The sequence below is a fragment of the Saccopteryx bilineata genome, chromosome 5, assembly GCF_036850765.1.
Source record: "Saccopteryx bilineata isolate mSacBil1 chromosome 5, mSacBil1_pri_phased_curated, whole genome shotgun sequence".
NCBI lineage: Eukaryota > Metazoa > Chordata > Mammalia > Chiroptera > Emballonuridae > Saccopteryx > Saccopteryx bilineata.
In genome coordinates, this window is record NC_089494.1 from 158,152,218 (window position 1) to 158,175,770 (window position 23,553).

A 23,553-nucleotide genomic window follows, 5' to 3' on the forward strand; every position below is an offset into this window, starting at 1 on the left:
CGACCCCGGCGGGGGTCGAACGACCAAAACACAGGGATCGAAATATGTATTTTCCGATGGCTTTAGGCGACCCCTGTGTTTTGGTCGTTCGACCCCTGCTGGGGTCGCGACCCACAGGTTGAGAACCGCTGACCTAGAGGGAAGCTGAAGAAAAGAGAATTTGAATTCTGGTACCCATGATTATTTTTCTGCCTGACTGCCCCCACCCTGGCTGCGACCCATGTGTCTGACATTTAGGTAGACCTGTAATAGCACTGTTTGCACTATGCTTTAAGCATAGAATGAATTAAATGGACTTGTGCAGGTTAATCACCATTTATAGCATTGTGGCTGTGAAACTACATTTCCAGTTTTCTAAGCAGGTGAATTAATTGATCTTTTGAAACATAAACCTGATTTATAAGTGGGGGCCTATCTAAAAATAATAATGTCTGCCTTTTCATGGAATGTACAATATATAAAGCACTTGGTCTCCTTAAAAGCTTACCTTAAACCTAGGACATAGGCTTTTACCATTTTGTTCTTAAGAAAACCAGCCTTGTGATAGTTTGTAACTTCTTGAGAGCTAAAAGCACTCTAGTTGGTTATCAGAAGCCTGGATTCAAATAAATATCACCTCTGGTACTCATGACTGTGTGATGTTAGGCAAGTTTCTACCCTCAGTTTTCTCATCTGTGAAATGGACTTAATATCTACTTTACGTCATCATTCAAATACTCAATAAGTTGACCATATTGTTGTTTTATAAAAAATTAAAAAATTTGTGGTATGGAACTTACTTGGTAATATCGAAGGACACAGAATTCTACATAGATAGAATTTAAAATGATAGCCACAAGTTTTCACACTACACCTAATGGGCTTTTCCATTTGTTTTCTTCTCTTTTATTCTATCTCCCTTGTAGAATTACATCTCAGAAATCAACCCTGTTTGAGTGAAAAATACATAGTTTGATTGAAAAGGAGCCCTTTAAATACTATTTTTAAAGTAGCTAAAATACTGGGGTGGACAAAAGTAGCTTTATAGTTATAAAAATAAATAATACAATGATTAATAAATAATAATACAAGAATAACTTCTGTGTTTCCTATACTCACAACTGTAAACCTACTTTTTGCCCACCCCTGTATATTGAGAGCCGTCTTTTGTCTCTGGTTTCATTGTGCTACATCTTTTAATCTTTAAGAATAATTTTACTAATAGATTGTTTTAGTTACATCAGTCTTTAGACATTGTCTAGAAATGGCCTTTTGTTTAATCCAGTCTTCCTTTAAATTCCTTTTAAATAATACTACAGTGGTACCTTGACACATGAGTACTTTAAATCACCAGCAATCTGAGAGATGAGCAGTCACTTGTGGGATTTTTTTGCTTTAAGTCATGAGCAGATATTTGAATCACGAGCTTCTACCACCCACCACTAGATAGCCTGCTGAACTTTCTGAAAGGGAGGAAGAAACGAGCTTCCATGGAAAGGTTTTTGTTGTAATGGCCTCTAAGTGAAAGTGAGGAAAGTGTGGTGAAAAAGCCACAGTGAGCTTGAAGTGAGGATTATCTTGACTAATTAAATATAACACATGTCAGTGAAGAAAATGATGATTGTTGGGCAAATAAGTTTGTAAAATTTGTAAGTTCTGAGTTTGCTCACTTTTATTGTTAAAAATGGCTCTGGGCAGCTGTCTGTGAAATTGCTAATTACCTTCCTACTTGGGAAGGGCCACTGTTATGCTAATGTCTCTTCCCCCTCCACCAGCATCTTCACCTAACCTTGAAGACAAATACCCTTCATAAACCAGTTTATTTCTTTACTATCTCTCTTATTATGTATATATAAATATATATATGTATTTGTTATTTATAAAGTACATTTTCTTATTTAAAAGCATATAAAACAAAAAAATGTGTGGTTTTGGGGGGCTGGAATGGATTAATTGCATTCCCATTAACTTAAATAGGGAAATTCGATTTGACACAGGAGCAAATTGAGTTATGAGCTAGGCCATGAAATGAATTAAACTCGTGTGTCAAGGCACCACTGTATTTCCCTGTCTGTCCTTTTGCTGCTTCCCCCTCCTCCCTTTGTCCCCATTATTCTTCACCTTGCTGGATCGTTGGCATCACTGTTTCTTTCTTGATGCTCCAGCCATGGTTTTTCTGTATCCTGCCACCATGTTTTATCTGTTTTGCAATTTTTCCATCACATGATACAAGTGGTTCTCCAGGACAGGCCATAAATTAACTACTCACTTCTTTCTGAACTTTATACATTCAATTCACAAAGCTGTTTTTGAAAAACCTTGGTGCCTGAACAGAATAGTTTGTTGGAGCTTGAAGTGAGGATTATCTTGACTAATTAAATATAACACATGTTGGCCCTGGCCGGTTGGCTCAGTGGTAGAGCGTTGGCCTGCTGTGCAGGAGTCCCAGGTTCGATTCCCAGCCAGGGCACACAGGAGAAGCGCCCATCTGCTTCTCCACCCCCACTCCTTCCTCTCTGTCTTTCTCTTCCCCTCCTGCAGCTGAGGCTCCATTGGAGCAAAAAGATGGCCCGGGCGCTGGGGATGGCTCCTTGGCCTCTGCCCCAGGCACTAGAATGGCTCTGGTCATGACAGAGTGACACCCCGGATGGGCAGAGCATTGCCCCCTGGTGGACGTACCAGGTGGACCCCGGTTGGGCGCATGCAGGAGTCTGTCTGACTGCCTCCCCGTTTCCAGCTTCAGAACAAAATTAATGAATTAAAAAAAAATAACACATGTTATTGAGCAGATACTTGTGTCAGGCACCATGCTAGGCCATGAACCCATGGAATCCCTGCCATCCAGGAGCTCCTTATCCCCTGGGAGCCAGGTAAGCAGTAACACTAAGGCAGAGAGACCAAGGAAAGCTGAAACTGAGGGTGTCTTCACTTTGCCTAGGGGTATAAGTCACCTACTTTTTTCAATAGAGTTATATTAATTCTTCATTATAATAGTTGTATAAAGTATAACACTTAGTAAAAATAAAATAACTATTAATTATTTGACTAAAACAAATGGCATTAAGTTCTAGCTCTTGATTTAACTGTATCCTAATATTCACACAAGAGCTACTTACCATCATAGCTGCTATGCCAGCTTCAGTTCTCCCATCTTAGAGTCCTCATTCCTCTGTGCTTTCAACCTGTAGAGCTTATGTTGTGTTCATGTGGTCAACTTACCCGTGCATTCAAGTCTACTTTTTCTTTTGGTGTTTCTTATGTCTGCTGACTAGTCAACCAATTGTATTCTCTATTATTTCCTCTGCTGTTTTTTGCCATGTATTGACGTCTTTGTCATAATTGTGTTTTAATTTCCATATTCTCTAAAGAGTCAATTGACTAAAACACTATTTTCATCTAGTATTAGTCTTTATGATTCTGTTCTTTTTCAAAAATTTTATCAAGAATCTTTTCTGATAGGTATGATTAAAGAATAATGTGATGTCAAAATAAATGTTTCAAAGACATAAGCAATTTCCAGATCTCTCTTAATCTTGGCTAATGTCTTTGAAGTATTGAGAAAACTATTGTATATTACAATCTCTAGTTTTAAAATACTGTGTGTACAAAATGAAGAGTTACTGGATCAGTATAGTTATTGTTGTACTCTAGAAAGTGTACTTTAATAATGTATTAAGCTTGAGGAATAGTTCAGCTTGAGGTGATGTTTAAGAAGGGTACTTTTGTTTTTATAGCTGTTGTCCATGTCTTATCCAGACAATTAGCTTATTCTGGAAATGGGAGCTGAGTCTCAGGTTCTGGTAAGAACAGGTAAAGCTGCCGCCATTCAGTGCTCCTGAAGAACAGGGTAATACATACTGCTTCTGTCAAGTTAAGTGGGTATACATGATAGCCCGCAAGCACAGAAACTTTTCCAGATAATTGTTCCTGCCTGCTAGTAGCCAAACAAAACTTGCGAAATGCTGAGCTTTGGGCTGTGATTAAGTAAACAAAACAATTTTTTTTTCTATTTTAAGCTCTTCCAAGTTAGGCTTATGGAGCATAATACAAATTATTGTTGTTATTTTATTTCCATTTGTTTGATAGAGAGAAAAGCATCAACTCATTGTTCCACTTAGTTGTTCCATTTAGTTGTGTACCCATTGATTGCTTCTCCTCTGTGTCCTGACCAGAAATAGAACCTGTGATATTGGTATGCCAGGTAGAAGCTTTATCCACTGACCCACCCACCAGGGTCAATCGAAGTTCTTTATTTGCTGTACCTCAAACTATTGGTAACTTGACAAATTGGAATTATTCTAAAACTTCACTTTTAAAAACATTTTTAATTATCCTATGTGAGTCTTAGCCTTTTAGTCAAGGCCAGTGTGTCTTCAAATAGATAAATATCTGCTTATGAGGTTAAAATTATAACTACTTTAGTCCCTTTCTGATAGAGAGAGAGTACATGCCTGAAGGAGCAACTACACTTTTTTCTGTTATATGATTATGGAAGCAGGGCTTTTGGACATCTTGTCGTCCATGACAGGAATTTTTTAAGTGTCTAATCCCTGAAAAGGATATTGTGTAAGAAGTTGATTTAGAGTTGAGACAAGAATGAGTAAATGGGTAGAAGAACCCAGGCACCATTTTTGTGTGTGTCACGTTCTATTGCTTCATGAGAGTTGGAGCCATTTGCCAGTGCTATTTCCTCATCAAGCTCAAGAAAAGCAATATTTCTTATAAGCTAGTTTTTTATCAATATTTGATTCTACTCTGCCCTTCAACTTTGAACTTTTCTCAAATAGACTTTTATTTAACTAAAGTTGTTATAAGGATATCTTTTCTTGTTCTTATATTGTCAGTATCTGAATATTGGTGGATCATTAATAGTCTTCAAAGTTAAATAACATTGTAATGAAAGGAATTTATTGATAAAGAATTATTTTAACTTGATTTTTAAGTAGAATTGAAAGATTCATATTGTTTGTTGAAAGATGCATCAAATTACTAAATATTTCTTATAATTAAGTACGTATGAAAAAACATTAATTATTTAAATTTGTAAGCCTGTTTTAAGAAGCAATTTGGCTTTAAGGTTTCCTTTGAGTTCTCAGAAACTAACCTTGAAAATAAATCCTTGTCTATGTGCCCAAGAAAATGAATATATGGAATGTCTAATAACAATAGGCTTTCTACCTAAAATAAACTTAATAAGCTGTTCCTTAATTCTTTGTATCTATTATATGTTATTTTTCATTGGAATAGGATTAGTGGTAATAGCATTTCTTTTTTTATTATTATTATTTTAAATTTATTGTGTTGACATGGTTTCAAGTGTCCCACTCAGTATAACACCCTGTACACCCTGCATCATGCCCCCCATGCCTCACACAGAGTCTCTTTCCATTTCCATTATGCTCCTTCCTCCCCACCACCACCCGCCTGTCTCTATCTCCCCTTTTTCTCTGGGAATTGCTACCCTGTTGTCTGTATATATGTGTTACGTATATATAATTTGGCTAAACTCTTCCCCTTCTTTGGCCCCAACCTTCTGACAGCTATCCATCTGTTTCCTGTGACCCTGCCTTTGTTTCTATTCTGTACCATGGTTTATTGTGTTCATTAGATTCCACATATAAGTGAGATCAAATGAAATTTGTCTTTCTCTGCCTGTCTTATTTCACTTAGTGTAATAATATCCAGGCCCATCCATGCCATCGCAAAAGGTAATATTTTCTTCTTTTTCACGTCTGTGTGGTATTTCATTGTGTATATGTACCACAGCTTTTTTATCTACTCATCCACTGTCAGACACTTAGTCTGTTTCCAGATCTTGGCTATTGTAAACAATGCTGCAGTAAACATGGGGGTGCATATCTTCTTTTGAATTCATGCTTTTATATTCTTAGGATATATTCCTAAGAGTGGGATAGCTGGGTCAAAAGGCAGTTCCATTTTTAATTTTTTGAGGAATCTCCATACTGTTTTCCACAGTGGCTCCAGGAGTCTGCATTCCCACCAGCAGTGCAGGAGGGTTCCCTTTTCTCCACATCCTTGCCAGCACTTGTAGTTTGTTGATTTGTGAATAAAAGCCATTCTGGAAGATGTGAAGTGATATCTCATTGTGGTTTTAATTTATATTTCTCTAATGCAGGGGTAGTCAACCTTTTTATACCTACCGCCCACTTTTGTACTTCTGTTAGTAGTAAAAGTTTCTAACCGCACACCGATTCCACAGTAATGGTGATTTATAAACTAGGGAAGTAACTTTAATTTACAAAATTTATAAAGCAGAGTTAAAGCAAGTTAAAGCATATAATAATTACCAAATACTTTATGTCAGATTTTCGCTAAGTTTGGCAGAATAAATCTTCATAAAACAACTTACTATAGTTAAATCTATCTTTTTATTTATACTTTGGTTGCTCCGCTACCACCCACCATGAAAGCTGGAACGCCCACTAGTGGGCGGTAGGGACCAGGTTGACTACCACTGCCTAATTAGTGACGTTGAAAGTTTTTTCAGCTGCCTATTCACCATCTGTATGTCTTCTTTGGAGGGTGTCTATTCAGATCCTATGTCCATTTTTTAATTGGATTGTTTACCTGCCTGGGGTTGAATTTTAGAAGTTATTTATAAATTTTGATTTATTAAATCTTTATCAGATGTATGAGCGCCTATGTTTTACCATTGAGTGGGTTGTCTTTATATTTTGTTAATGGAGTCTTTTGCTGTGCAAAAGCTTTTTGGTTTGATATAGACCCATTTGTTTATTTTGTCCTTTATTTTCTTTGCTAAGGAGATATGTCGGCAAAAATATTGCTTTGTGAAATGTCTGAGAGCCTACTGACTCTGTTTTCATCTAGGATTTTTATGCTTTTTTGACTTACATTTAAGTCTTATCCATTTTGAGTTTATATTAAGTGGTCTAGTTTCACTTTTTTTTTTTTTGCATGGACCTGTCCAATTTTTCCAACAGCACTTATTAAAGAGACTTTCTTTATTGTATACTCTTACCACCTGTGTCAAATATGAAAATATGAATTAACCATAAAGGCATAGGTTTACTTCTGGGTTTCTATTCTGTTCCATTGATCTGTATACCTGTTCTTATACCAGTACCACACTGTTTTGATTACAGTAGCCTTGTAGTGTAGTCGGATATCAGGAAGTGTAATACCTCCCATTTTGTTCTTCATTTTTAAGATTGTTGAGGCTATTTGGGTTCTTTTTTGGTTGCTTCCATATAAATTTTTGAAATATTTGTTCTAGATCTGTGAAATGTGCCACTGGTGTTTTAATCGGAATTGCATTGAATCTATAGATTGCTTTGGGTAGTATGGACATTTCAATGATGTTAACACTTCCTACCCATGAACATGGTATATGCTTCTACTTGTTTGTATCTTCCTAGATTTTTTTTCCCAATGTCTTACAATTTTCAAAATACAAGTCTTTTAACTCCTTAGTTAAATTTACTTCAAGGTACTTTATTTTTCTTGTTGTTGTAATATTGAATGGGATTGTTTTTTTCATTTCTATTTCTGAAAGTTTATTATTGGTATATAAAATGCCACTGATTTCTTCTGACCTGTGGTGGCACACTGGATAAAGCATTGACCTGGAACGCTGAGGTCGCCAGTTCGAAACCCAAGGCTTGCCTGGTCAAGACACATATGGGAGTTGATGCTTCCTGCTCCTCCCCCTGTTCTGTCTTATTTCTCTCTCTCTCTCCTCTCTCTCTATCTAATAAAATAATAAAAATGAATAAATAAAATCTAAAAAAAAAGCCACTGACTTCTGAATATTAATCTTATATCCTGCCACCTTGCTGAATTCATTTATCAGGTCTAGCAGTTTTTTGGCTGAGGCTTTAGAGTTTTTCATATACAGTATCATGCCATCAGGAAATAATGACTGTTTTACTTATTCTTTTCCAATTTCAATGCCTTTTATTTCTTCTACTTGTCTGATTGCTGTGGCTAGGACTTCCAGTACTATGTTAAATAATAGTGGTGAAAGGGGACACCCTGTCTTGTTTTGATATTAAGGGAATTGCCTTTATTTTTTTCTTATTGAGTACAATGTTGGCTATTGGTTTGTCATATATAGCCATTATTATGTTGAAGTATGTTCCCTTTATTCCCACTTTGCTGAGAGTTTTGGTCATAAATGGGTGCTGAATTTAATCAAATGCTTTTTCTGCAGCTATTATATGATCATGTGATTTGTTGTTTTAAGTGAGAGGAGGATAAATAGTGAGACAGACTCCCACATACATTCTGACCAGGATCCACCTGGCAACCTGCATCTGGGGCCAATGCTCAAATCAACTGAGCCATTTTTATCATCTGAGGTTGATGTGCTCAGACTAACCAAGCTATCCTTAGCACCAGAGGGATACTCAAACCAATCTAGCCACAGGCTCTGGGAGGGGTACAGGAAAAGGGAGAGCAGCAGATGGTAGCTTTCTTTGTGTGTCCTGACCGAGAATCAAACCTGAGATATCCATATGTTGGGCCAACACACTATCCACTGAATCAACTGGCCAAGGCCAGTTTCTCCCTTTATGTTTATAAAAATCTGCTTTATATATTTAGGTGCTTCTATATTGGTTGTATAAATATTTACAATGGTTATATCCAGTGCTGGGATTCAGCAGAACTGATGATACATAATTTTTTGTTGAGTTTTGTGAACTGGTTTTTAAAATGGCACTTGTAATCAGGGTTCTCTCTAGGGTGGGCACCTGGGCAACTGCCCATTCACAAATTTACATTTTTTAACGTTCATCTGCTCAACAGCATATACTAAGCACCTGTAGTAAAGATCATTCTATCCATAGATGAAAAAAAAATTTGACAGTACTATGCTTGTAATATTTATTCATGCCATAAAACTTATTCTACCCTTGATGAAATACTACATTTTAATTCCCTTGCATTTGTTACTTCAGTAAACAAACATATAATGTAAAGAGAAAAAGTGCCAAAAAGGCGGTAACAAGCTATCATTGGAAATATCTTAAATGACACTTTTGTTGTTTTTTGTCAAGTATTAATATTTTTTATTAACATTTTAAAACTCTTAATCTAGTTTTGTGTGCCTCTGTTATTGTTCTTATTTAAGTATTAAGTGCATAAACTACCTTGTGGTATATCATTTTTAATACTTAAAATGGTCATAAGGGCAGAGAACCGGTTGTTAAATTATTTTAATCCCTCCACTGGTTATATCCTCTTGATGGATTGCTCTCTTTATCATTATACAGTGACCTTCTTTGTGCCTTACTATAGCCTTTGTTTTAAAGGCTATTTTGTCAGATATAAATATTGCTACCGCAGCCCTCTTTTTTTATTTCCATTTGCATGGGATATTTTTCTCCATCCCTTCACTTTTACTCTTATATGTAGCTTTTGTTCTGAGTGAGTCTCTCGTAGACAGCACATATACAGGTCTCGTTTTCTTATTCCTGAAGCTACCCTGTGTCTGGAGCATTTAATCCATTTATACTTTTATTATGACATTTATTTATTTATTTATTTATTTATTGCTATTTTATTCTTTAAACCTATAATCCTTAATCATTTTTCTATTTATTTATTTATTTATTTATTTATTTATTTCATTTCTCTTCTTATAGCAGGCCCTTTAACATTTCTTGCAGTACTGGTTTGGTGATAATGAACTCCTAGAGCCTTTTTTTTGAGGGGGGTCTGGAAAGCTGTTTAGTTCTCCTTCAATTTTAAATGATAGCTTTGCTGGATAGAATAGTCTTGGTTTTAGGTTCTTGTTTTACATCACTCTGAATGTTTCTTGCCAATCCCTTCTGACCTGAAGTGTTTCCATTGAAAAGTAAGATGTCAGCTTTACAGGGGCTCATTTGTAGGTAATTAATTACTTTTCTCTTGCAGTTTTTAGTATTCTTTCTTTGTTTCTTAATTTTGGCATTTTAACTATATTGTGTCTTGGTGTGGTCCTCCTTGGGTTCATTTTTAATGGAACACCGTGCTTCTTGAACATGTGTGACTTGTTTCTTTATCAATTTACATAAGTTTTCAGCTGTGATTTTTTCAAACAAGTCTTCTATCCCTTGTTCATTCTCTTTTCCTTCAGGAACCCCTATGATGCAGATGTTGTTTCTCTTCATGTTGTCACAGAAGTCTTTTAGAGTTTTCTCAGCCTTTTGAACCTCTTTTCTTTTTGCTGTTCTGCTTCTTTGCCTCCAATTCCACACTGTCCTCAAGCAGCTGTCCCCTCAGCCCTCCCTCCACCTGAGCCCAGGGTAAGTGGCTGTGAGTGAGATTTTATGCATTGCCCCTTTAAAAGGGTATATGTTTCTCTGAGATCTCCAGTTTCTTTCTTACACAGAGAAACCTTGCCTCTTTTCACTGCCAAATACTATGTAGGCAACTCTTCTAGGCTGGTGCTGCAGGCTTATACTCCCATCCTGGGGCTTAGGACCCACATCTCTTACGGCAAACCTCCCTGAAGCTGAGATGTACCTCTGGATGCTCAACTGCCACTTGCTTCTGGGTGCAGGGGCAGCCCTGTTCACATCTTGATTCTTTCTATATAGTCTTGATATGGCTTCTTTGACTACTTGGTTATGGACTCCTCTTCATTTAGTCCTAATTTGGTTTTTCTTTCCTTTTCTTTTTTCTTTTTTTAAGTGAGAGGAGGGGAGATATAGAGACAGACTCCCGCATGTGCACTGACCGGGATCCACCCAGCAGCCCCCATCTGGGGCCAGTGCTCTAATCATCAGCGCTCAGGGCTAACACTCAAACCAGTTGAGCCACTGGCTGCAGGAGGGGAAGAGGGAAAGAAAGAGGAGTGGACGGGGTAGAAAAGCAGATGATTGTTCTTAAATTTAGTTACAACTTCAGGTTGGTCCTGGGAGGTGACAGTTGGAACATCCGCCTACTCTTTCACCATCATGGAATCCCCCTCCCCACCCAGCATTTCTTGACATAAACTCATATTCCAAGTTGTTCCCCTTTTTCTTTCCAGATAATGGATTTATACCTGATTCACTTCTAGAAGACGTGATGAAAGCTTTGGACCTTGTTTCTGATCCTGAATAGTAAGTAAATAGGAAGCGTTATTTAACCAATGGGAAAATTGCATTACATTTAAAATTTCCATGTTTTGTTTTGTTTTTATCTAAACTGGCATACACAAAGCATAGGACATTATATAAAAAAAGAGTTAGAAATCAGACTATTCAGTATTATAGCAGAAATTTGACATACTTAAAATGAGCTTTCCTTCCCACTATACACTTACCGTCCTGCTGAAAAATGTGCTAAAAATGTAGTATATATCTTTTTTAACAAACTTAATAAGTTTTTTTCTCACTGTGAGACCTTTTCCATTAAAAATAATTTGACCATATCTTTAGTAGCTAAAGCAAAAGTAGTGACAGATCTGTAAAATGTCTATATTGCTAGTTTTCCTGCTTAAATAAGCAGGACTTTTATTTGATCAAAGACATTGAACATTTCTGTGTGATTAAGTTAACTGATCTAAAACCTTGTAAGTGACCAGAATATCACAGCAGAGTCAGTACTGAAAGTACAAAAGCATTGCCTCACATTAATATTGTTCCATTGTCCACAGTTCACTGTTACATTTTTACATTTGCTACATCTGTAAATTCTTCCATAAATTTGGGATCTTTATTATACATGAGAAAATTTCTTGTTAAGTGGCTACATATATTGATCAAATGTGGAAATAAAATTAAAATGACATATAATCTACACTAACTTTTATCTGCACAATATTTTTTCTTCAAAAAATTTTTGACAATGAACAAACTTTAGCTTACAAAACATTTAAGGAAAGGATTCAGCAAAAACAACGTAAAATATACTCATATGCAGTTTTTAGAACTTGATCCAATTCTGTTTTTAAATAAATCAGGTGTGTTTTCTTTAAAAGTATGAAATGCATATGTAGGTACATTTACACACTAATCACATCTGAAAATGTCTCAGTCTTACTATTGGAGCTGTGATGTTATTCATTCTTAACAGACATAATTACTGTTTCCAACTTAAAGAGGAGAAATTCAGAGGGAGTTGAACTAGTCCAATAAATGGAATAATAGTAATTAGCATATTCCTTCCAAACTGATTTCCAGGTGGAGACCATCTTGTTTTCATTGCCTTCATTTGCAAAAGAGAAGTAAATATAGGTATTTTTGGTTACTGACAATTCTTAAGACAGAAGGAGAAAAAACGAAAGGTTAAATTTTTTTAAATTCTTACATAGGTAGCTGTACATTATCTACTTAATTTTCCTCGTCTCATCAGAATACTTAACATACCTTGAATTATAAAGTTAGTAAAATTTAGTCAGATTGGTATTTTTTGTTTGTTTGTTTTTAAGTGAGAGGAGGGGAGCTAGGCAGGCCCTGCATGTGCCCCAAGGGGGCTCCACCAGGCAACCCCTGGTTGGGGCTGATGCTCAGACTAACCAAGCTGTTCTCAGCGCCTAAGGGCAAAGCTCCAACCAGTCAAGCCACTGGCTGTGGGAGGGGAAGAAGGAAAGTGAAGGGAGAGGGAGGGGGAGAGAAGCAAATGGCCGCTTCTCATGAGTGCCCTGACCGGAAATTGAACCTGGGACGTCTGCATGCAGGGCAGAAACTATTCGCTGAGCAAACCAGCCAGAGCCCATCTTGTTTTTCTAAAAGTAGCTAAAAGATTAGACTCAGTTATTCAGTCTGTACTTTGGTCTAGTTTATGATATGTGATGGCCCATAAATTAGCAGGGCCAAATTTAGGATTAATAAATTAGATGTATTAAATATAATGTGTCCTTGCCTTCATTTGTTTCATGTCATAACCTCCTGCCCTTACTCAGACCCTTTAAAATGTCACATCCTTTTACATGTTTAATAATAAGGTGCACTTAACTTGGCATTTATAGCTTGGGAGATAACATGAATGAAAATGTTCTTTTCAGAAAGTTTTTATTTTTAAAACCCTTCAAACTGCAGTCTTCTTTTCTCTATCTTCTTTCTAGTCACATGTAACACCTTTCACCAGCCTTGGCTGCACCTAAATGGCTGCACAAAGCACTACCCAGTTCAGGCTGCTCCTGGAGAAATGAAGTACATAGTATTTACCTTAACTCCCTCTACCTTAGCTCTCTGACAGTTAGCTTACCTCTAACCTCCAAGTACATTGCCTAAGAATTTTAAGCCTCTACCTCATTTGGTTCTCAAAAGTAAGCTTTTTAGATGTTTTTGATTATCTGATGCATCACTTCCTATTGACCGTGTTTCTTTTCCCCCTTGAGCTTAAAATAAATATTTTAAGTTAAATGCCTCATTTGATTGTTAAATTTAGGCATACCTATGAAGCAGAGTGAATTTGCCTTTGGGAGGTTATAGGCCTGTTTTTATAAGCCTAAGTTTTTAAATTACTTTACCTAATAAGGAACAATATTCCAAAGTTATCGTCATAATTTAAATTCTAAATAGTAACAGATGACTCTGGTTTAAAAATAACTAAGTTTTGGCAAATCAGATGTCATTCCTGTGTATTTGTCATTTAGAGGCTAAAAAGAACAGTTCTTAAAATTTTTGGCAGTCAAAGTGTTATAGTACCAGTAATTTAATCATGAAAGAAGAAAAATAAGCTTTTTTTCCCTTTGGTATCTACTGTTGTTTTTTCCTCCCCACAGTATAAATCTCATGAAGAATAAATTAGATCCAGAAGGATTAGGAATCATACTATTGGGTCCATTTCTTCAAGAATTTTTTCCTGACCAGGTAACATAGTTGAAGAAATTTATTTTGCTCTATGGGATGATCATCTGTAAATGTTTTAGCACTTTTTCCTATACATTTAATATGTTCTAGCATGCAAATATGAGACTAAAAAATGCAGTATAATATAAATACCTTTGCCATACAAAGAGGATAGATGGATATGTATGCTCCAACATAGTAATACAAAACTTTGAGGTAGAATCATGCTGGAAGACAGTGTATACTCCAGTATATACATGTAATGATACTATTTTTTCTAAAGAAAGTTTAAAATTCAGAAATATGGCAGTAAAGAGAGAAAGACTCTCTTTATCCATTTCCACCCCTATTTTCCTTCTCTCAGGTAACAAGTGTCAGTAGATTGGTATGTATCTTTTTAGAATTTTCTAAGTACTAGAAATAAGGTAAAGGAGCCGGTATGTAGTGGGAGCTCCTAGCAGTGGACCTCAGTGCCAGGAGAATTTTGGGTGGTTCGAAGAAAAACCTTTGAGTGGAGCTGTGCCATCTCATGTTGGGATATATCTTCCGTTGAGTTCTGATAATAGCTCAATTAATAGAAATCTCTTCTAGTCTGAATACTCTTTTAAGTTAAGTCTGCATCTTTGGCAACCCAGTTCTACCGCCTGCACCTACCTGTCTTTGCTTGTGTTTCTCATTTAAACAGAGGATTTATCATAAATCAAATTATTTTTCTAGGTATATTGTGATTATTTCATTAGGTTATCAGCATAGTTTAAATTAAAGTTCATTGTTTTAATAGAAGTTACTATTTCTCTTCTACTTCTATTATAAAAAATATGTATTGTTACATTGAAAAATATCCAAAACATATAAAGAACTCATACAATTCAACACCAAGCAAACAAATAATCCAATTAAAAAATGGGGAGAGAGCTTAAACAGACATTTCTCCAAGAAAACATATAAATGGCCAAGAGATATATGAAAAGATGATCAACTTCACTAGCTATTAGGGAAATGCAAATCAAAACTACAACGAGATAGCTACCCACGTCTGTTAGATTGTCTATTATCAATAAGACAATAACAAGTTTTGGAGAGGCTGTGAAGAAAATGGAACCTTTGTTCACTGATGGTAGAAATTCCATACTGGTACAGCTGTATAGAAAACAGTATGGAGGTTCCTTAAAAAATTAAGACAAGTTACCATCTGACTCAGCAATTCATTTTATGGGTATGTACCTGAAAAACTTAAAAACATTTATTTCCAAAGATATATGCACTGCTATATTTATTGCAGCATTATTCACAGTGGCCAAGACATGGAAACAGCCAAAGTATCTTTCGAGGATTAGATAAAAAAAGATGCGGTACATATATACTATGGAATACTACTCAGCCATAAGAAAAGGTGAAATAATGCCATTTGTGACAACATGGATGGACCTTGAGAATATTATGCTAAGCGAAAAAAGTCAGAAAAAGCTAAGAACCATGTGATTTCACTCATTTGTGGGATATAAAACTGAAAAATCATAGACACAAACAACAGAATGGTGGTTACCAGAGGGAAGGGGGTCGATATAGTGGAGGTAAAGGGGAACAAATATATGGTAACAGGAGATGGTTTAATTTGGGTGGTAGGCACATAATACAATATACAGATCATGTATCATGGAAACATACACTTGAAACCTATATGATCCTATTAACCAATGTAACCTCAATAAATTTAATTTTAAAAATATCAAGATAAAATTATTAAATTTCAAGATAGAATTGTTAATTTGATGTCTCAGATTTAACTTATCTTTAACAGAGTAGACAATATTATTAACATTTAATCTTGGTAATTAGAAAAGAAAAAGGAAGCTATATTTTCTAAACCTTTATACTTCTGTTATGGTTACAGTGAATAAAGAAAGAGAATGAGGGAAAATTCAAAAAGGAGGGATATCACATTATAGCAAGTAGATTTAAAATTTTTGGTAAATGCTTCATGAAAAATTAGATTCTTTTTTTCTGATATTGTTAGCAAGACCCTTGGATTGTGGTGCCATATTTGTTCATACATTAACTACTAGGGTTTTATAAAAGCTCTTTTTTGGATTCTAATACTGTGTTTTAGATATCTTAATAAATATTTAATAAATTTTAGTATTTTAAACTTTTAGACAATATTAACTTTACCTCTGATTTATTTCAAGGCTCTTGTCGTAACATTTTAGAGAAATCCTGGTTTCTTAGTTATTAATATGAGGAAATAAAAAGAAAATTGTTGTTGATTTAATTTTGGAAAGATTTTGAGAAGTGGTTGGGAAATGTAAATAAAATGAGGTAGTTACCAACCATAATTATATTTAGTTAATTACATGATACTGCATATAATTATTATAAGAATTTAATTTTTAAATTTTAGTATTCCTTGTGATCATTAAAGACAATTCTAGGCCCCTTCCCTTCCGTAGATGACAGACTTTCCCATTTGGTTATTCTGTTTGTTCTCTCTCCTTACTGTTTGCTTATTTCCTGCTATTTTTCTGAACAAACTCTATATCTGAACCTGAGTCATCTCATTGCTTCTGGGTAATTCATGCTCTTTCCTCAACCAAAGTATGTATTCTGCTCTTTGTTTTCTGTAGAGCAGTGGGTTCTCAAAGTATGGTCCCAAAAAACTTGTTAGAAGTACAAATTCTCAGGTCTTCCCCAGACCTAGTGAATAAAAGGCTTTGGCATTGGGATCCAGCACTGGGTTTGAACAAGCCCTCCAGGGGATTCTGAGGTGGTGATGCCAAAGTTTGAGACCCACTACTTTAGAGGAATACCTGTCACACTCTTAACCTACTCCCATCCTGTAAGAGCTCCAACCTCTCAGTGTCACAGAACTTTTCTGATCATAGCTCACACCATTGATTTCCTCTTTCTCTATAGTCACAAAATGTAAAGTGACTCTATCACTCATTTTAGACATTATTCATACACTGTTTTGTACCTAACAGACCACTATAGTGACACTCAGCAAACATTTAATCAACCAGGAGTACATTAAATAAAGTTTCATCTTTACAAATGCTTTAAGTAGGTGCAATGGAAGAGCATGCCTTAGCTATAAGGCAAAGGGGAAAAACTTAAAATATTCATAAGCATTTCAAGACAATTTGTTTATAAGAAGAATAGCAGAAGCAGTTACCATGTATTAAGCATGTACTGTGTACCAGGCACCATGTGCCTTATAAGTTAGGTAATATTTTTCTTTTATTTTGGTAATGAGGAGATTTGGGATTAGAGAACTTAAAAATTAAGGTTATATATCTAGAAAGTGGCTGATTCAAGAGTCCAGTGTAAGTCACCTGACTCCAGAGACTAAGCCCTTTACCTCCATGTAAAACTGTCTTTTGATATTTCAGTATTTTATGCCAGTTGTTAATGACTGGAACTAGAGAATATAAATTGTATTCAACCACAGTAAATATTTATATTTTAAATACATTAACTCTGAAAATTAACAGCCAAATTATTAATCTAAGTAACCAATTGCATTGACTCATGTATACAATTGAGGAAATGATCAACTAAACTATTGATTTTTCTATTTGTTGTGAAGCATTTTGAGTAGGATACAAAAAAGGTATAAGAGAGCTTAGATTTAGTTGGGAATACAAGAATGAAAAGTTTAAAAAATTAAAATTTTAATTTATCTTTCAAAATAACTGAATAGATGATACAGAGTAGTATATATTTCTTTCCAAATTAATTTTTGAGAGTTATTTTTATAAAGGTCCCAAATCATAAACAACCCTACCAATGTGTTCAAGAAAAGCTACAGAAGAATAAGGTTTGAACTAGGTCTTAAAAATGAGAGGAGAGAGAAAGGTATTTGAGAGAGGAGTAAATATGCTAAGAGCCCATAACAAAAGGTCTTTTCATGGGAAAATGAGTAATATGTTCATCTAAGATGAGAATTCAGAAAGGTGAACAGTTGCAGATAAGACTGAAAAGGTAGATTAGGTCCTGTATTTTAGGAGTCTTGGTTGCAAATCATGGAATGCCAGCCTGAACTGACTTAAGTGGGAGGGGCAGATATGAATTGGAAGGAGTACCTCAGAGGATATGAAGAAGAATCAAAAGCAGCATTCGAGTCCTCTAAGACTGGAACATCTCTCCCTCCATTTTATATCCTTCCTCTTTCCAGAGTAGCTGCATTCTCTCACCCTGTTTTTTTCTAGAAAGCTGAAGCTACCCACAGTTGCTAGAAGCTCTCGTCCCCAAGTTCCAATCGGAAAAAAAATTCTAAGGAGGCACACTGGCCCAACTAAGTCACATCCCATCCTTGTATCAATGTGATACAGCCAGGAAGACCAGGGATCCAGGGATAAGCACAGAAGGCAGCCACAGGCCCTGAGGGAAATCACTGGAGCCAGGCACCGCCAGTGGGGCCAGACCAATAATAGCCTTGAATGCTAGGTTAAAAGGGTTGAACTTGATCTTTAACTAAGAACCAAGGTTAAGACTAGAAATAACATGATCAATTTTTCTGGAAGTTTGGTGTAATGATTTATACCCTTTATTGAGTGTTATTCAAGTCTCTAAGCACTAATTATGTGTTTTCATTTCTCACAATACTATTTTCACTACTTAAAAGTTCACAATATTCAAATGATATTTTGAGTGATGGAAAGCCCCAAGTCAGTACTGTAGACCAAATTGGAAGTATTGGTGCATATATGTTTGTGATCTCAGTAAAAGAAATATTTCTATTCTTTCATACTTACTGAGAGGAAAATATCTACAACCAGAAAAAAAAAAATCAGAGATACATTTTAGGAAATATTTTTTGTGTGTGTTTTAGAACCTTGTTCTTAAAAAAAGTTTCAGTAATACCTGCATGTAGTTAAAAACATAAATGTAGTAGGACAGAAGAGCCGACAGAACCCAGCACTTCCGGGCTTTCCAGCCTCCTCCCGGAGCAGCTGTTTCAGCTTTTAGATTGTTCTGGTAGTTACCTGCACAAATATGAGTTTCTTGTTTATCAAATGATACCCCCATCAGAAGATGAGGATCTAAGAGACTTGCATTTTATTTTCAGTTGCTAATTAGAAATTGCCTGATATAAAGATATAATTTAAAGTTTTAATAGTACTTTATTTTTAATAGGGCTCCAGTTGTCCAGAGTCTTTTACTGTCTACCACTACAATGGACTGAAGCAGTCAAATTATAATGAAAAGGTATGATAATTCATTCACATAGTGATTTGTCTTCATCTGGATTGTAAATATATGAATGTATGACAGTGTTGATTCCCACAGAATTGCTACCTAAGGAGATTATTGCAAGGGTCTTTGTTACAGCGTATTTTAGAACTAGTCATATTTTTATTTAATCAATATATGATGTTCTGAGATCCTCATTGGAATTTTGGAGTAATAATTTCACTGTGACAAAATAACTGCATCTACATACATGATATTACTCTTGGCTATATGAATATTATTAAATCAATATTATAGTTTTACCAACCCATTTAAGTGAAGAAAGGGGGACTAGGATTTTGATTGGAAAAAAAATTTTTAATCATTTAAATTAATAACCATATTAGTTAACATTTATGGAGCATTTACATGGAATTGTATTAAGTATTTTGTTTTATCTGAAGTTTCCCTCCACCCTATGCAGTAAGTATGGTCTGTATATTCCCATTTTATAGAAGAGGAAACTGAAGCCCAGAGAGGTAAGCACCTTGCAGCCAGGAAATGGCAGGGCTGGGGCTGAAACTTAGGCAGACTGCTTTGGAGCCCGCCCTCTTACCCCTGTGCTCTGCTGTGCTCTGCTGCTCTCCTTTGTGAAGGAGTCATTGACAGAGGCAGCGGGAGACTCACTTCCAGTGTACTTAACCTAATTTAGTCCAAAAGTTGGTCTCACTGATACACCCATTTGAATGAAATATTAGCTTTGTCTACATATATGATATATCTATTATGTTTCCATTTATTCAAGTAGCAATCATAGTAGATATAGATAATATTAGAAGGAATGAAGCCTTCTAATATTATAACATAGATTTTTATTTAAAACAGTCATGCTGGTTTCATAATTACCTAAATTGAGGATGGCTACAGAAAATAGATTGTAATGTACACTAAATGCATCATTTTAGTTAGAGCATATCTAAAACAGGCTAAAATTTAATATTATATTCCTAACAAAATATCAGAATTTTTATTAAATTAGGTCTAAAGATCTTTTCACATGAAGAAAATTTACTGATATATTCATAGCAAAATAATATAAATTTGACAATAAGAAAATTTGGATGCTGTTTTCTGATGTGTTTATGAGTGCTTCATCTAGTTTTTGAAATCTTACATAGCCTTGTAATAGGAGGTACTTTAGAGTCACTAATTACCTACACAATCTCTACAAGGTAGGTCAGTCAAATATTATCCATATTTTACAGATGAGGCATCTGAGACAGGGAGATTAAGTGACTCACCCAGGGTCACACAGCAAGTCACTGGCAGAGCAGGGATTGGAACTGAGTTCCTGATTCCCAGTCCTGTCCTTGGTCACGCTACCTGTATATAGTAAGTTTTCAAATCATGCTCATGCCAAGCGTCTGACATACTAACAAAAAGATTGGAAATCGAAGATAAATATTAACGTGACAATAGTTCTTACAACTAGGAAGCAAAGCATGTATGTCATTAAGTTCAGAGGTACAGTGTTATGGAGCTAGGTATAATACCTAGGAGCTAGAAATATGGTAGAAGACTTTGTAAGGTACTATTAAAAATATCTGAGGAGACAAAAGGAGCAGCTGGCCAAGTGGGAGGGAGTGTGAGGCAGCAGCTGCAGGCACAGGCTGGCTGGGCGCTGAGGTAGGTCACGGGACTTGCCCAAGCAACTCTGCTGTCTTCAGAATAAACATTTCTGGTACTCACCTGCCAGTTTATATTTGATATGATCAATTCCACTGCATAAAAAGGACCTGGTTAATTTTATATATCAACCTTTCTATTTGGTCTTTATTTCTGTCCTGATATCCTTTTCAATTTTTTCTCCATGATTTTTCATGCAGTATAAAGTACATTGATGAGCAGCATTTCAGAAACTTTTAATATAGTAAATAGCAAATTTCATTGGTAAATATCCAAATTGCTTTCATCTTTGGAAATTTGTTGCTTAAATTAAAAGAAAATTAAGTCTTTAGAATATATAACTATTTCTGTTGTAGCTTTTCATTTTGTGAGCATGACCATCTGAATGCTTCAATATTTAAAGAATGAGAACAATTTACATTGTTATATGAATAATTTATTTCAAGTCGTATAAATTATTTGAAGAATGATTTTTCTTTTATCAAAAAGTATGTATTTTTGGATTTTTAAAAGATTTTTCTTGTCATAAGCTTATAATTAAAAATCATCTAGTCACCTAGCAGTTAAAATTTGTATTTCCATCTTGTTTCCAAATTTATTTTTACATTAATCAGTAAATAGATATCCCTGCTCATAATTTCATCATAATAAAATTAGGTGTCAAGTTTCATATGAAACAATATATAGTGCCTTATTTGAAAGTCTTTGTATCCTTCACAAAAATGTACTGAGAATATTGATTTACCTTGGTGGTTTTATTTTGTTCAACAGGTGATGTATGTGGAAGGGACTGCAGTTATTTTGGGTTTTGAAGATCCCATGCTACAAACAGATGACACACCTATTAAACGCTGTCTTCAAACCAAATGGCCATACATCGAGTTACTGTGGACCACAGATCGTTCTCCTTCACTAAACTAATTTGCCTAAGTATTTAAAAGGAAAATTGTAATAGCAGATGTTGAAACAGGGATGCAAGACTGGCAATTGGCTATACACTGGTATCACTAACTAATTGTAAATAACGTAAGACCACATTTTCAGTGCTTAACATATGTTTAAATTATGTTAAAGGTTACCTTATATTAACTCTTTGTGTGAAATTTATGAAGCTTTAATCAAAGTTCACCACTTTTGCAGTTAGATAATTGGTCATTTATCAAATTAAAAACATTGTTTAATACTATAGCGTTTGTATATTGAGTATCAAAGTTACTATTTATAAACTTCTATTTTGGGAGTTTATTTTATTTGTGCATATTTTATTGTTTAAATGATCTGGCTTGCAATATCAGCTTCCACAATGAAATGCAGAAGAGTTAATTTTTATTTTTTTAATCTGTTTCCCATATGAAATATTGATAAGTAACAAAGTATTAACTTGGACCTTTTGATAGTTGGCCTAGCTCTGGCATGTTTATAAAAAGTAGAAACTATAAAGGAAATTAGCATTTATTCACAGATATATAGAGAATGTATTTTCTAAAAAGGCAGGAAAGAGTCTGACAGTCTTCACCCTGTCACCCTTCACTGTGTTGTGGAACATGCTCTTCCAACTTTGTCCTGGCGGGCCTGCAAGCCAGGCTTTGTAAATTTATAAATATGGTAAGTGCATGAGAACATCTGTTACTACATTAGTTTATTGCATTATTTATTATGATTCTAGTGAATGGCCAAAATAAACACCTTTTTTCTTTAAATGTACCCTTACATTTTTTTTAGAGTAGTGTCTCAGAATAAACAAATACTTTTAAATGTTTCTGCCCAGCAACCCTGAGAGTACAGCACTGAATAAATGACCAGTGGACTCATATACCACCTTGAAAAGGACACCAAGCCTATGCTTACCTAAGAGCTCTATAACTCAGACAGCCAGAAGCACCAGAATATGACTGGCAGCTGTTTGGGCCAATGAACAAAATTACAGAAATGAAGAGAGATTTGCTTTATTCTAATAGGACTGTTGCCTAGCAATTAAAAATGTGAACAGCCAGAGATAGTTTTTTTCTTTACTATCAAGGCAGAACAGTTGTTTAATACCTCTTAGGAATTGCAGGATTGAACTTCCTTCAACAGAGTCCTGGCCAGTAGTGCAGTGGATAGAGCATTGTTCCAGAGTGCCAATCACCAATCCCAAGGGCACTAGCTCGATCCTGAGGGCACCTGCTCAATCCTGAGGGTGCCAGCTTGACCTCAAGGTCACCAGTTTAAGTACCAGTCGGGGCACATATGAGAAGCAATCAGTGGCACAAGTAAGTGGATCAACCAGTTCATGCTTCTCTACTCTCTCTCAAAAAATAAGATCTAATCAGACTGATAACTACTAATGAAGGAAAGTCAGTAATCAAAATACTCCCAACAAACAAAAGCCCTGGACCAGATGTCACAAGTTAATTTTACTGAACATTCCAGGAGGAATTAATACCTCCTTCTAAAACTATTCAAAAAATATTAAAGAGGAAGCAAGGCTCCCAAACTCTCATTTGACAATGCTGCATTACACTTATACCAAAACCAGACAAAGACACTACAAATAAAGAAAATTATAGTGTGATATCACTAATGAGCATAAATACAAAAATCCTCAACAAAACAGTAGCAAACTGAATGTAGCAATACATTAAAAAGATCACACACAATAATCAAATGGAATTGATTTCCAGGATGTAAATCTTATTTGGTATCCACAAATCAATTGGCACAAAACACCACATAAAAAAAATAAGGAATAAAAATCATCTGATAATATCAATAGATGCAGAATATCTAACATCCATTTATGATTTAAAAAAAGAAATAAACCTCAAAATGGGGACAGAAGAAACATTCCAAAACATAATAAAGGTTCTGTATATGACAAACCCATACATAACAACATACTCAACAGTGAAAAGCTGAAAGCTTTTTTTTTAAGAACAAGACAAAGATATCCATTGTCATCACTTTTATTCAACATAGTATAAGAAGTCTT

General features: G+C 35.2%; 1 protein-coding gene across 3 annotated transcripts in view; it reads left to right on the forward strand.

Moving 5' to 3' along the window:
- The window catches only part of MINDY3 (MINDY lysine 48 deubiquitinase 3), a 100,440-nt gene extending 78,158 nt beyond the window's left edge, over positions 1–22,282 (forward strand). For all 3 annotated transcript variants that reach the window (XM_066280865.1, XM_066280867.1, XM_066280866.1), the window contains 4 exons: positions 10,976–11,048; positions 13,658–13,745; positions 18,861–18,932; positions 21,354–22,282. In XM_066280865.1, coding sequence (XP_066136962.1) covers positions 10,976–11,048; positions 13,658–13,745; positions 18,861–18,932; positions 21,354–21,503 — 383 coding nt within the window. In that variant the 3' untranslated portion in view covers positions 21,504–22,282. The remainder of the gene's footprint in view (positions 1–10,975; positions 11,049–13,657; positions 13,746–18,860; positions 18,933–21,353) is intronic.
- The last annotated feature ends 1,271 nt before the right edge of the window (positions 22,283–23,553 follow it).